This window comes from Ptychodera flava, chromosome 11 (genome assembly GCF_041260155.1).
Source record: "Ptychodera flava strain L36383 chromosome 11, AS_Pfla_20210202, whole genome shotgun sequence".
NCBI classification, from domain to species: domain Eukaryota; kingdom Metazoa; phylum Hemichordata; class Enteropneusta; family Ptychoderidae; genus Ptychodera; species Ptychodera flava.
Genome location: NC_091938.1, coordinates 27,185,566 through 27,200,770, shown reverse-complemented (window position 1 = coordinate 27,200,770; position 15,205 = coordinate 27,185,566). Strand labels below are relative to the sequence as shown.

At 35.7% G+C, this 15,205-nt stretch overlaps 1 protein-coding gene across 1 annotated transcript; it reads left to right on the top strand.

Annotated features, from left to right (window-relative positions):
* Nucleotides 1-5,803: 5,803 nt before the first annotated feature.
* LOC139144445 (cubilin-like) lies at nucleotides 5,804-14,714 on the top strand. The gene is made up of 8 exons (XM_070715144.1): nucleotides 5,804-5,836; nucleotides 6,959-7,234; nucleotides 7,803-8,153; nucleotides 8,800-9,141; nucleotides 9,976-10,332; nucleotides 11,814-11,954; nucleotides 12,433-12,508; nucleotides 14,279-14,714. The coding sequence occupies exons 2-8, from the start codon at nucleotides 7,039-7,041 to the stop codon at nucleotides 14,712-14,714; spliced, it is 1,899 nt and encodes a 632-aa protein (XP_070571245.1). The 5' UTR covers nucleotides 5,804-5,836; nucleotides 6,959-7,038.
* Nucleotides 14,715-15,205: the final 491 nt, after the last annotated feature.

Below are 15,205 nucleotides of genomic sequence, written 5' to 3'. Positions count from 1 at the left end.
AGTCAGACTATTAACACTGTCTCAGAAAAGCATAAATGAGAAAAACTTAGAATAGATGTGCAGGTGTTTTTATCTCTTTCACAGATTGCTTGCAAAATTCAAAAGCAATTGACAATGTCGATAACTTCACCCTACCAAGTACTTATAATTAGATGAATGGATTACAAAATCACGTTTTTCCACACACGTATCCATATTGATTTACACATATTGAACTGAAATATTATTTTCTTCAGCAAGGAACTGTAACCAAACAACACTCGCGGCTGGTCAAGGGGGCGGAATATACTCACGAGGTTTTCGAAAATGTAATGACTCGGAGAAAAACGTCAAAACATGGCATAGTTCGACTCCGAGTGGTACAGTGATCGAAAAAGCCTTCATCAACTGTAAACTTCCACATGAGAGTGTGTCTGTGGTAATAACTGACGTCGTGGACGGAAAGAAAATCAGGAAATATACCTGTGAAGAATTAGAGCACAGTCAATTCTTTTCGACGTCGAATCACTTGGTTATTGTCATACAGTTGTCAGGAAACACACAATATTGTGACGAGGTCACATTCATACTCGAATGGAGAGGTAACCGAAGCAGAGATATTTAGAAAAGCTTGTGTGTCAAAAGTGAACAAGAGGAGTGAACGATATTTTGATTATCTCTTAAGTATAGATACCAGTCATAACAATATAAGTGGAATACCTGTGACTAATAAATAAAACTATTTTAGGACTTGTTGATACCTACAGCGGCAAAAATATTTTAAATGCACAAATGCAAAATGTAAACAGCTTCCTGCAACAATAATTGGCATTATTTGTATTCAATATCACGAAGGATAGTAGACTCTTTTTAATAGTGTATGCCGTAGCAACAAATTTGTCGCAGTGGGCACTGAGTTATGGTGGCTACTCCCCAGACATGTATTGTCTATTTATTTTCCTGTCACCATTTCGAGCTTCGGTTAAGCGTAGGTATAAGATACGGGTTAATTTATGATATGTAATTAGTCACGGACTAACATTCCTGGAACCCTTTTCAGATGAAAAGTCCTTCCTGTATTTTATGACTAGGTCAAGTTCCAATAGAGTGCAATTAAAATTGTGCTTTTCGGCTTAGGAAGGAAACGCAGGGAAACGCAGGGACAGTGCAGATGTCACCTGGAAAGGCAACGATACAGCGATTAAGAAATCAAAATTACCATAACGTGTAACAAGCTTTCATAATTGTCCGTTGATGATACTACAGATTCTTCACTACAACATGTGGATAGGATAGCACAACTTTGCTTTAGTTTAAAATTTATTTAGTGTATCTTTCTACAGACTCTTTAAAATTAAACTCTAAATTTTATTTGTCTTGTTTACATTAAATCGGCAATTTTCTGCATTAATTTCTTGCAGCCGTATTAAAGTCCTATACAGCAAACAGAACTGGCCAAATCGGTGTATTGATGTCTCCATTTTATCCATACCCCTTCCCGTCGCATATATTTTATACCTGGTATGTAACAACAGATAAGGACTCATTGGTGAAGATACTATTTATTGAGTTTTGCCTTCGGGAGAAAAACTTCATTGAAATCGGAGACGATAATAAGCATAGATTATCCCTCGGAAGATACAACTCAATTAACTTTGATGGGTTACCGAAGGTACCGTACTCAAAGTCAAACCAGGTTGTGGTGGGACTTTCGTCGGATGAAAGGACAGCAGGAGTTAAATTTACCCAGGAGGGAAGAATAGCAATAGTCTACTATGGTAAATGAAAACGAAATCTATTTCCTTTTGCATACCTTCATATTAGGTAATAGGCAAATAAATATGTCCTTTCTAGAACGAGCGCACATACTAGTATTCCCTTACATCTAATATGACTTGTAGTATGATTGCGCTTATAATGTAAATTGGAACGCAGAAGCAAATACTGTAAGGGAATCCTTGTCATTCATTAACTAAACGTTTGATTAATCAGTGAACACATACTCATTCACTTAATGTCATAAGTAGCTTCCGTCAATACTTCGACCAACATATCAAAGATCAAAATAAGCACAAAGCCTCCCCCAAGATTTAATGAAAAATAAAAAGTAAAAACGCAACGAAGCATGTTGAAATTAATGTAATGTTTTGTTGTACGACACCTTTTTATGTCTTATTTTGATCTTTGTACAGTGTTTTACTCTTTCAGGGCATAACCCCATAAATTGAGGTATTTCTTATGGATATATCGATAGAAATTTAGGCCTTGACACTGCATGAAAACCCAATAGCACTTACTGTATCAGCATGGATTATTGCCCGTATTTTAGCTGAAGAGTGGGTATACAGATGAATACTGTCAAGAATACATTGCTTGCATTCAGCAAGCCTGTATTCATGTGGATTCATGTGAATTCACGTTTATTATTCTATAATACAGGCTACTCATTGGTGTGAATGTATCCGTATTATTGCGTTCTGATGCAGTGTACATATCCGTTCGATCATTCTATTCACTTTATACACTGAGTAATGTACAACTACATTTTATGAAGATAAAGTATTGTTGGCAACTCGATATTAGAGAGCTATCGAAGGGTAACATCGCAACGATATACATAATCATTATTCTTTTGATTATCTAGCTGTATGGAAATGCTCTTTAAACGACAGCCTTGTGAACGGCTCATTAAAATACGATGGTAAACAGAAGTTTCTACCCGGAGAGACATTGGTTTTGCAGAGTCATACGGGTTACTCATCGACTATAAATTGTACAATAACGTGCCTTGAAAATGGTACATGGAACAGCACTATTAACGCTTGTGCAGGTGCGTCCTCTTTATGGTATTAAAATTATGTACATCAATGTATAATGCTGTGATCTGATTTCGTATCATCAACTTTAAAACAATAAAAACATTTAGATAAAAGTAAAATGGGAGAGAAACAGTTTCTTTTTTTGCAATGATTCGGTTTTTGACAAAAAATTTAGAGATAATTTGTTGAGTTCGTGTTTTGTATTTTGATCCGCCAGCCCAGTACCCAAAACCAGTATCCAAACCATCCAAGGAACCGTACTAGTACTTTTCTTGAAAGTTACATTCAGTGGTGTCACTATGGAATCTTCTACTAATCAGTCCTGTGTAAAATATGCACGTGTAAGAGTTTCTCCCAAAGAAAACACAAACAATTATATTTCATGGTCAATGATAAATACGATCACTGTAAAAGTTTTGGATTACACGGGCAAACTCCTTAAAATTGCTAACTAGCCGTTATGTCTTGTTTAAATGAAATAGAGTAAATTTCTGACAAAAAAACACTACACTGATTAAACTTTTGATTTTCACACTCAAAAGGGGTAAACTTTATTTACCGCACGGTTTTAAAACGGGTCCATAAAAGCAGAAGATTACCGAAATGTTGAAAAATATTGAGAGTCCGAAATCTGAACCTTGGGCACATTCTTCCCTTTAACTAACGGCAGATGGGCATTCCTTTGATAACTGACATGCACCTTTCATGCCTCGTTCTGTCTCGTGACACAGCTCGACCAGATGAAGGCAACAAAGATGACTTAGCCCAAACGCATGTTAGTAACGATACGTACAAGCACACAGAGGAATTTAGGCCAATAAATTCTACAACGTATAAGCATAATAGAACAAAGGACGAAGAATTGCTGGTGAGCGATCGTAAGTAACAATAAAATCCATCTTCGACAGCCATAACTCTATAGTACGCCTCAAACAGATTGACATATCAGATTACCATAATCATCATATGTTGCTTTACTTCAACTTGAGGAACGTTTCAAAAATACTGTATACTACCTTAAAGTGTTCTGTAAAAGATATTTACAGTCTGCTTGCCTCTCGATTACATGGATGTGATTATGGCGGCGGGAAGCATGACGTGAATAGCGATTGTTAAATGCAGCTTCAATGGCAATGTGGCAAATTATCTCTGTATACGCCATACAAATTATAATTTATGCCTCTTGATATCTTGATAGAATAAGGTAAATGAAATAATATCATTCACATTTGTAACTAAGCTATAAGAAAGTTTAAGATAAATTCAATCTAATAGAAAACCAAACTAGTACAAAAATTGACTGTTAAACAAAAACATATTTATTTTTTGGAAGACATTTTTAAGTCGCTCTTACGGTTGTAAAGTTATTGTAAAAGGCGTAAAATACACTATGCATCATGCATCAAAATATAAACCCTGTGTAAGGTTCCTTACAGACGTTCTACTCGGAAGCAGTGTTGGTTCGGCGTTCATTGTCGCCATTATCATATCGATCATCTGCTGGCGTTCAAGGTGAATATTTTATTTTAATTTGCATTTTCCGAGATTCATATATTTCTATTCCATAAAATCAGTGGTAATGGTATCCAGCTTTTCCGATAGGTGCAGGGATGTTCAATTCGATGGCTCCTAAAGACTATGTACAAGTTCCGTGCCGCATTAGGCCTACTTGAAGTTGCCCTGCGAAGAATACATCCAAATCGTCTGCTCTGATATTCACTAAAGTGACTTTTAACAATAATCCGAACAGGAAAGGAGGATAAAGTCATTGTGATTTTTAAACACAGGTTGTTATGTAAGGCATTTGCGTCACGATCACAGCATGCTGGGAACCCGATATTTATATCTGACAGCCCAAATGAGACATCGCACGTCGGCGGAGAAAGTGAATCAACGTTTACCGATATGGAACTAGCGCCATCGGATATTACTCCTTATTGCACTCTCCAGACGTTCGACAAGAGCGTGTATTGCACCGTTATCAAGGACGATGTTAACAAGATTTAGCTTTAAATGGTTTTCTTTATATGTACTTGCAGTTTTGGTATTTCGATGATTTAGAAAGATAGCTAAAATATGCGAGTTTACACTTACATAATTTCAAAATCATGGTAATCTTTGAATAAAAGTTCAGAAAAATAGCTATCAATCGTATAACTTTTCAAATCACATGTCGTTGAATCTTAAAATCTATTTGCACTTTTTATCTATGACGTCAATAGAGGTTATTTGAACTGCCCATCGAGTTTTAATGGTGCATTTTACACGGACATTTGATACTAGTTGAAAGTGCTGAAGACGAAACCAGCTGTCGATAAAACATCCTCATCGCAAAGAATAGAGTTTGTTACTGTAGCAAAATATAGTAAAAACTGTAGCGTCATGATGTATCGCGTCCTCTTCAGCCAAACGAACGCACATAGCATACCTGGATAAACACTATGTGTCGTCTGACTTCCCATGATAATTGTAGGATTTGTTATTCGTTCGTAACTAAAGTCGTAGAATTTCGTGTACATTGAACTTTCTTTTTATGTATGGTTATTGACTTCTTAAAAAACTCTGCCGGAATAGTTTCATGTGACTTTTCATGGAGTAAAATTTTGACCTTGGACGAGATGAAGTGAAGTAGAAATAATGTAGAATGTCCGAGAAGGAAACACTTCAGTAGCAGTAGATTTGATGTTAGTAAAATCTTTCCTGAAGCATTTGATGCCTCTTATTGTTTGTAAAGGGAAATATTGATTCCGGTATATCCTGTATGTTTTAACACATACTGCAAATATTTACGCCTTTTTGTAGCAATCAAAGCATAGAGTCCCTCTTTTCTCTCTTTCTTTGTTTATCTCTCTGTGTAAGTCTGCCTTGCCATCTGTCTGTCTGTCTGTCTCAGTCTCTCTCCTCTCTCTCACTCTCGCTCTGTCTGTCTGTCTGTCTGTCTGTCTGTCTGTCTGCCTCTCTCTCCCCCCCCCTCTCTCTCTCTCTCTCCGGTACATACAAAGAATGCACAGGGCAAAGTGCCACTGTGTCCTGTAACTGTAAGTTCATGTTGCGTTAAGGTAGCGGTAAAGGCTAGAGCGTCAGTTATAAACACTGCAATAAACTATTAAAACATAAAAGTAGTCAACATTCTCTGTGGAATAAAAAAAACTAGACATTTGGGGTCATAGGCATTGCAGAGTTATAGCCCGTTGAAACTTCTGAAAAACTGACCAAATAAGAGGAAGTTGGGGAGTCCTTAGTGTATTAACTATGGTAGAGGTCCCCTAGCTTTTAAAAAATGTTTGAAAAGGGAAAGTCATTTTTTACTGTTTTTCAGGAAAGTTTGACAAGGCAGTGCTTGCATTCAGAATGCGTGACTGCTATTGTAAATGCATTTTTAGATTCTTTGAGTGTCAAAGAGGTGTCAAAAGTGAGATTAACCAAAAAGACTGCTCTGTGACTTCAAAAGAGGGGTGCAAATATGGCTTGTTTTCAACATTTTTGACAGAATAACAGTTTTCCTACATAATTTTATACCAATTTAATCCAACCTTTGAAATGAGATATGGACATGGAATTTTTACAGCCTATTAACAAGGTTACAGATAAGATTTGTACGGCACAGTTTTCCTGTATTTGAAGTACTTTTTGAAAAATCACATTTTGAAAATTGAAAGAATTTTTAATAATTTTTTGATATGTAAACCCATGTAAAATCATAAAAACAAATTTTATTTACAAATCCTGCCGTACAAATCTTACAATTAATAGTGTCAACATATTTATAACTAATATGGTAATATTAATACTACCCAATTATTATTATGTAAAAAAAATATGAAAAATTAAATTTTAATATTGATTGGTGTCATATTTCAAAATCATGGCTACAAATATACAATTTTTATATTCTTTGGAGAAAGTATTAACTAAGGGAGTTATCCTGAAAATTTGAACTAAATATCTTGATTCTAACACTTGAAACTTGACATTAACTCTGAGAAAAGAATTGGTGCAAAAATAGCCTTTACCGCTACCTTAATAGTAACTTCAAAGCGGGAACTGTCCTCAACCAAGCTACCGACCTAGCTACCCACCTACATAGCTACGCACACGCCTAAATATAACTGCACAGCTACGTATCCACCTTAATGCATAAAAATTGTTGTCAATTTTAGATGCAGATTACTTGGGATGTTTCCAAAGTAACAACAACACTGCCGATGCTTATTTTGGAAAACGGTCAGAGAGCGAAAATATGACAATTCAGCACTGTCTCAACTTTTGTCAAGGAAAATATTTATTTGCCGGCATCAACAATGGTACATTTTGCTATTGCGGTAACCCCAGCTATAAAGGAGATGAACTACTACCGAATGAAAAGTGTAATACTCCATGTACTGGGAGTGAACTGCAATCTTGTGGCGGGCCATCCAGCGTTGGCTTGTACAAAGGTGAGACTAGTATGAGGCAGATTTGATAAAAAAATAGCGTACAAAAATTTACTTGGATTTTCCAAAGACCGATATGATTTGAAGGTATGAGATAAGTGACAGTTGGAATTGACTAAAAAAGGGTTCATTTTCATAGATTATTCGAGAAATAAACTCAAGAATTGCCGATGGGATGCTACATTTATTACAATGATGTTTTGTGACTGGAAGGGGCCTTGCTACAAAGAGAACACGTTTTCACACTTGTATCGAATATTGCCGCAGAGATTGTTGTCATAGAATGTGTTATTTGAAGTCTCACCATTTTACTTTATCCACAGTTATTAAGTTTTAAAAGGGAAATGAGATAGACAACAAAAATCATATGATCAGATACTTATTCAAACACAATACATCCGTAAATGATTCAGTAAACCTCACATTTAAAGACAATGCCTATGAGTAAGTGATTCATATTTTACATGACCTGTCTGAGACCTCTGTCAGTAAGATTGTTTTAAACACAAAGAAGAACGAACAAAATTGAAACAACTATGCCTTACAAATGGTATGTATTTGTGTATCCTAGGGTCAATGGGTATCTGCGATTCCAACACCAGCATTAGAAAGAACAATGGTTTCATATATTCACCTGGATATCCAGGATCATACGGAAACCACTTGTTAAATTGCTCTTGGTATATAACAACAACAAAGACGTTTATAAGAAGTAGATTCGTCATTTTCGCATTGCGGAACGTTCAAGATACAGTAATTATTGACGATATGTCAATGACACAAAGTCAACGCTTACATTATACAAAACTCAACGGTTCAAATCCAACAATACCAGACATGTTATCCAATGAAATGAAAATAACGTTTAAAACGCTTGACGATACCAACAGCACTCGGTCAATCTTTGTAATCGAATTCGAAGGTGAGTACCTGACTTATCTCAAAGGCTTACTAACACTTTGAGTGAAATTATTTTTGTGCAACGAGAACACTTTTAATACTGAAAAATACCAGAGAACGTTTTTGCAAAACACGGTTACTATCAACATGCCCAAGGTTAACATGCTTGTTTCAGAAAATGGACTCTTGAGAAAATACTTTTCAACTCATCAAATGTAAAAGATAGAACAAGTCGGATTTTATTACAGAACTTCCGCGCATTTTTGTTAGTCTCACTTATTTATTTTTCGCAAATAATCACATTGAATTTGGTTAAACATAGGAAAACAGTCAAAAAGTAAGTGTGAGACTACATCTATCGAAGACTAATACATGTAACAAGGTAGTTTGTAATCAGACTGTTAACTCTGTCTCAGCGAAGCATAAATGAGCCAAAATTGAGAAAGAGATGCCTAGGTGTTTTTATCAGCTTACACAGGAAATCCTTGATGGATTTGTTGGCAAATTCAAATACAAGGGACAATGTAGAAGCGATTACCCTAACGAATAGAGATAAGTATATAGATAATCATATAGGTGAATGGATAACGAAATCATAATTTTCCAGAATCGCCCTTTCTTTCTATGTATGTTTGATACATATTGAACTAAAATATTATTCTCTGCAGCAAGGAACTGTAACCAAACAACACTCGTGACCGGTCAAGAGGGCAGAATATACTCACGAGGTTTACCAAAATGTTATGAATCGGAGAACGTCAAAACATGGAATATTTTAGCTCCAAATGGTACGGTGATCGAAAGTGCCTTGATCAACTGTAAACTATCACATAAGAGCGTGTCGGTTGTTATAACTGAGGTCGTGGACGGAAACGAAACCAGGACATATACCTGTGAAGAAGTAAAGCAAAGTACATTTGTTTCGACGTCGAATCACTTGGTTATTGTCTTGCAGTCGTCTAAAAACGGAAAATCTAGTGACGAAGCCACATTTACAATCGAGTGGAAAGGTAACAGACGCCAAAATATTTATTAAAGCTTGTATGTCGCCCGTGAGAACAAACATGCCGGTTATAAGGTAATATACATTAAATATCTAATGACCAATAAACAAAACTGTTCGGAACTTTCAGATAGCTACAGCTTCTTACTCCACAAAATTTAAAGGCATCAGTTTGCTTTCGACCTACACTTTATATGAACAAATGCAAAATATAATGTAAACAGTTCCTTATAACAATAATTGGCATTATTGGTATTCAATATCACTGAGGAGTGTTTACTGTTTGCCTTGGCGTAAGCCGTAGTTATCGCTGTCCACACTTTGCCAGGGTGATTACTCCTTGGACATGTACTACCCATTCATTTTCCTCAAACCATGCTGATCTTCAGTTCAGCATGGGCATAAGATATGGGTACGCTTACGATATTGTAATTAGTCAGGGGCTAACATTCCTCGAACTCTTGACACCTTAAATTTTCATTCGAGGTATTATTTGACTGATCAAGTTGCAATAGACAAGTGCAATCTACCCACGTACATAAATCCATAAATATTATAACTGTTCACAAAATGACAATATGACGTCACAGGTGACTTTTAATGATGACATTAGGCTTGGGAAGGAAACGCACAGACAGTACCAACGTCATTTGGCAAGGCAACGATAGCGTGATTAAGAAATAAAGAATACCTCAATATGTAACATGCTATCATTTCACCATTGATCATACTACAGATTCATATGGTTTAAAATGAGTCTTTCATGACACTTTAACATTTAAATTTTAGATTTTGTTGCCTTGCCTTATTTTCATTTAAACGCGGCATTTATTTCTTGCAGCTGTATTGAAATCGTATACAGTAAAAAGAACTGGTCGACATGGTATTTTGATGTCTCCATTTTATCCATACCCCTTCCCGTCGCATATGTTTTATACCTGGTATGTAACAACAGATAAGGACTCATTGGTAAAGATACTATTCATTGAGCTGTTCCTTCGGGAGAAAGACTTCCTCGAAATCGGAGACAGTGATGGGCATAGATCATCACTCGGAAGATACAACTCCAGTAACTGTTGTGGATTACCAAAGGTACCGTACTCGAAGTCAAACCAGGTTGTGGTGGGACTTTCCTCGGAGAAAGAGGCAGCTGAAGTTAAATTTCTTCAGGAGGGAAGAATAGCAATAGTCTATTATGGTAAATGAAAACGAAACCAATTTTCTTTTGCATACTTTTATACTAAGCAATAGGCTGCTACATATGTGCTAACTAAAAAGAGCCGAATACTATTTTCGGAAGGACCTATTTTGTTTCGTCCAATAACACGAACAGTAACTGAACGTTTGGGTGATCGCAAATATTCATGCACTGAATGTTATGTGTGGCTTCCATTAATACGACGATGTCAATATTCAAAATAAGTATAAAGCCTTACCCAAGAAAAATTTAAACATAAGAGTAAGAACTTATCGAAGCAGATTCAAGACAAATTAGTTTTCAGTTACACGACACTTTTATTAATTGTTTTATGATATGTGCACGATGTTTTAATCCCTCAGAGCTAAACCCCAATAAATATATTTCCTTTAGATATATCACGAGAAATCCAAGTCTTAAAACTTTAAGGGAGTGAATACCTGTCCTGTTGCTTCCTTTGCTTTATGCACAGAGAAATTTACAACTATGAGTAATGAATATAAACTACTGTTGACAACACGATATCAGAGAACTTGTGAAGATTAATAACATCACCTTACGCATCATCATCAATTATACTTTTTATCTAGCTGTATGGCAGTGCTCGTTCAATGATAGCATTGGTAATAGCTTCTTAAAGTACGATGGAAATCACAGATTTTTACCGGGAGAGACATTGGTTTTGCAGAGCCATACGGATTACCCGTCGACTATAAATTGTTCAATAACATGCCTTGAAAATGGGACATGGAATGGTTCTTTGTACGCTTGTAGTGGTGAGTTTTCTGCAAAATTGTGAAAGTATGAACATAATATCTTGCCATCTGATTCGTACTTTAAAAAAGGCGATTAAAACAATTAGATAAAATCTAAATTGGAGAGGAACAAACGTCTACTTATTCTTATTATTCGTCTTGTTATCATTTGTCTTGCTACATAAGAAGATGATGGTGATATCGATGTTATAATGGTGGTGTTTTTGACCTACGTTTCAGAGAAAATTTGTATAGTCTGTGCTTTGCTTTTTGAAAAGACGAAGGTGCACTAGTTCCGATCCGAGTCCAGTGCCCCAACCATCCGGGGACTGTTACAGATCACTTTACACGTACATTGGTGTCATTTGTGTACTTGCTAGGAGGAGGTCCTGAGATATCGTCCAGTCTGAAATATGTTTGTGTGTACTGATACACAAGGAAGCTTTTAACCATTTTGTTTCATGATAAATATAGGATCTCTGTTACGGAACGAATTTTAGAATTAGATAAGCAAATTGCCTAAAACTTACCAATATAAACAAAATTCTTCTGAGTTAATTAAATAAACAATATAAAATGTTTGATGAAAACAAGACTTCTTCTGCCACGGTCTTCAAAATGATTAACAAAAGCAGCAGACCAGCGGCACTGAAAGATTTTGATCGTCTGAAAGGCTCTACATTGATATATTTGTTCATGTCTCCTTTGTCCAATTTGGTGACACAGGTCGACACGAAAACGGGGGCACAGAGGACTTGGGTCCAACACAGGGAAAAAATGACACATTCAAATGCTGTGACTCGCCTACAAATGCAACAATATTTCAGTTCAATGGTACTCAGGACGAAGAATTACCAATGAACAAGTGTAGGTAATCATATATAAGTTTCCTACTTAATTTTTGCTCTATTGACAATTTCAAATAATGCTGTAAGTTTATATTGCAATTAATTAAGGAGTTCTGTATTAGATATTAACAACCCACTTACATATATAATTCTGAACTGTCTTGAAGAAGGCTTGAATAGGGAATGTAAAAAAAGCTTAAATGTTAATGTGACAATTTTGAATGTATACTTCATATACATTTTCATGTTGGTCCATTTTGATTGTATCATAAATGTTAATAAATGAACTGGAATTTCTCTGACGTAAATTGTTTATCTATTGTGGAATTGTAAAACAAGTTAACTAAACTGAGATTATTTTAAGACATAAAGCAAGGCTGGATCACCATTGTTGACGCTTTATCAATCTGAAAACCACTTTAATCTGAAACCACTTTAAAAGGCGTAAAAAAATTAATACGCTATGAATATTAATGTGAACGTCTTCTTCATTACAGATATTGCGATAGGTTGTGGTGCTGGATCGGCGTTCATTGTCACTCTTATTTTGTTGATCACTTGCTGGCGCTCAAGGTAAATGTTGTGTTTCTTTTTTCATTGTTCTCGATTTTCACAGAATTCTTAACCTTTGCATTGGCAGCAACAATATTAATTTTTTTGAACACAATGAAGTTTTATTGATTGGCTGATTGATTGATTGATTAATTCATTGATACATTGCTTTATCGATTACAAGGGTCAACAGGCTCAATAGCCTAAGAACATTCAAACTCCGAAAAAATAAACAGCATACAAACATGCAAACAAACAGTACAATAGCACAAACAAAACGATAGAGGTAACAGAAAGGATTCTAAAATACAATATGTACAAAACGTATACAAGGACCCCAAAATAAAAATATTTGAACATAAAAGTGTCAAAAGCAGTGTTAGGCAAAAATATGTCGAAAGCAATCGTTTTCACAGTGTAATAGTCATTGGGGATAAAGGGAAGTTTTCTTAAATTTCACTTACAACATGGAGCTTAAAATAAAGAGGGAACCCTAAGGCATCCAAGTGGCGCTATTGAAAGAAAACATAGGGACAAGAAAGTCTTCTGAAATAATTTCGTTTAAAAAAGTCAGATCCAAAACTTCTGCCGAAGCGAGAGATAAAGGTGAAAGGGCTGTTTGTCATTATATTACAGTGGCCAGAAAACTTCAAATATATATTTAAAAAACAAATTTTTGAACTTAACCTACACAATCACTCAAATATTGGCAGTTGGGAGACCGGAAAATCAATCAGTACTTTAATCTGTTTTTTACTATATAAGCTGAAGATATATACAGGGATGTCAAATTTCTTGGAGAAGAAAATATATTAAATTATGTCTTTATCACACAGAGCATTAAAAAAGCTCGTTTACACATTTATGCAATATGCCTTTCAAATGATAGATTAGAAACTAAGATAACACCGACGTCCTTGATCTCAGACACTCTATTTAACTGACAACCATTCTATAGAACAATCATAAAAAACAATAATTCTCTATTAGGTCAATTTCTTTGAGTATTGCTTCAAGAGCATCAACTTTATCTGAAATATATGAGCTTTTAACAGAATCTCCAAGACGCTCCATCAGTGAAAAAAGAATTAAAATAATTGCTAAAAAGATTGTGCAATAAACTGAGATTTGTGATCCGTATATTATGATGGAAAACAATGCTCTGAGGAACAGAGGCACAGAACGCTTAGAATTATGTGTCTCTGAATGCTCAATATCAGAAATGTATTCTTTGAATATAAAGTAACGCAGCTTTTTGAAAGATGATCTTAAGTTAGCAAAATATTCGTAGTGATCGAGCGCTTGGATTCCTTAAATATTCTTCTTGCTTTTTTGCTTTTTCAAGACATAACAAATCATTACAATACTCAAGTTCGGGATGGCCTGTTTTTGATTTTGAATGTCGGAACAAACTCATTTATCACACTAGTTAGGTAGCCATAAAATAAGTTAACACTTTTATTTGCAGTGAAATACCGAAGAGAAGATTATGAGAAAAGTAAAAGAATCTGCCTAATGTTATCGAAATTAGTTTTGTTAGAATTTAAAACTCTGCGAGTCGTATTATCATGCATTTGTTATTTTGGTATACAAAGCTAAATACACCATACTTTATGATGCCACGTAAACCAACTGTATATATAAGTTCAATGGCTCATTGATTACAACATTTGTAAATTACTTTTGAAATGATCCTGATATTTTGCCCAGGCGTTTAAATCCATTGCCTTCTCCTGGTAAACATCCTAATGGGAAAGGAATACCAATTTCTTATTTTCTTTGCATCTACAGGATGTTATGTGGGGCGTTAACGTCAAATACACAAAATACCAAAGATGTAACATTGGCAACTGGTAGGCAGAAAAGAGCAATGTGGGTTGCCGAGGACGTTGAATTGAAGAATATCAAGTATGAAAAAGCGACATCATATTCGAACGTGCCTGCTACTTCTGCCGAACAGACTTATTGGCATGAGAAACAACCTTCATGTATAAGCTTAATATCGCCTGATTCAGGAGACGGGATCAGTGACACAACGACTCGGCCTTCACCGAACGAAGCCATCGAGGGCGTCAATGGAGGTGCGAGTGGCAGTGTTTCCGTGCGACATTGTGTTATAAACGGTATATCTGATATCGATTTCGAGGAAGCCGGTTTTAAAGACAATGAGATTTACGAAGACGGAGACGATTTTGAGGTGGTCGAGTATGCTGAAATGCAGGATTAGGATTATAGTTTTGTGGATAATATGCTGTATGAAGGTTCGAAAAATCCAGAAAACAACGTGGGGTCCATCTAGACGACCATTGCCTGTTACTTGAAAAACAAGAATCCATTGTTTCGACTAAATAGACTAATGGGCTTAACGGTGACACCGGTTCCCTTGCGAACGTCGCTTACAAAGCGTTCACTAAATCCCGTTCGGTACACGCTCGGGTTTCAAAACAATGTTTTGCCCTAGTCAACTGAATAGTCTAATCCTGACTATCACGGACAATGATTAATTTGAAGAGACTACGTTTTAGATCTGGTAACTTTATAACAAATATTTTTTCATAAACTCGTTTGATTTCAATGGTTAGTTAGTAAAGGGAAAGCAACTCAACAAACCGTTCATATATTGGCGGTTTGTGTTTAATGTATTGAAGTGTGTATTTTTTACTGTCTTGTGTATAAAGCCGATTAGGCATGGCAAGACACATCGGCTGTAATCTGCGT

Excerpts from the sequence above, each read along its gene's own strand:
- LOC139144445 (XM_070715144.1), top strand. The coding sequence starts at position 7,039 with ATGACAATTCAGCACTGTCTCAACTTTTGTCAAGGAAAATATTTATTT. Across the intron at positions 9,142-9,975 it reads ATTTACAATCGAGTGGAAAG|CTGTATTGAAATCGTATACA; the intron begins GTAACAGACGCC and ends TATTTCTTGCAG. Across the intron at positions 10,333-11,813 it reads AATAGCAATAGTCTATTATG|GTCGACACGAAAACGGGGGC; the intron begins GTAAATGAAAAC and ends TTGGTGACACAG.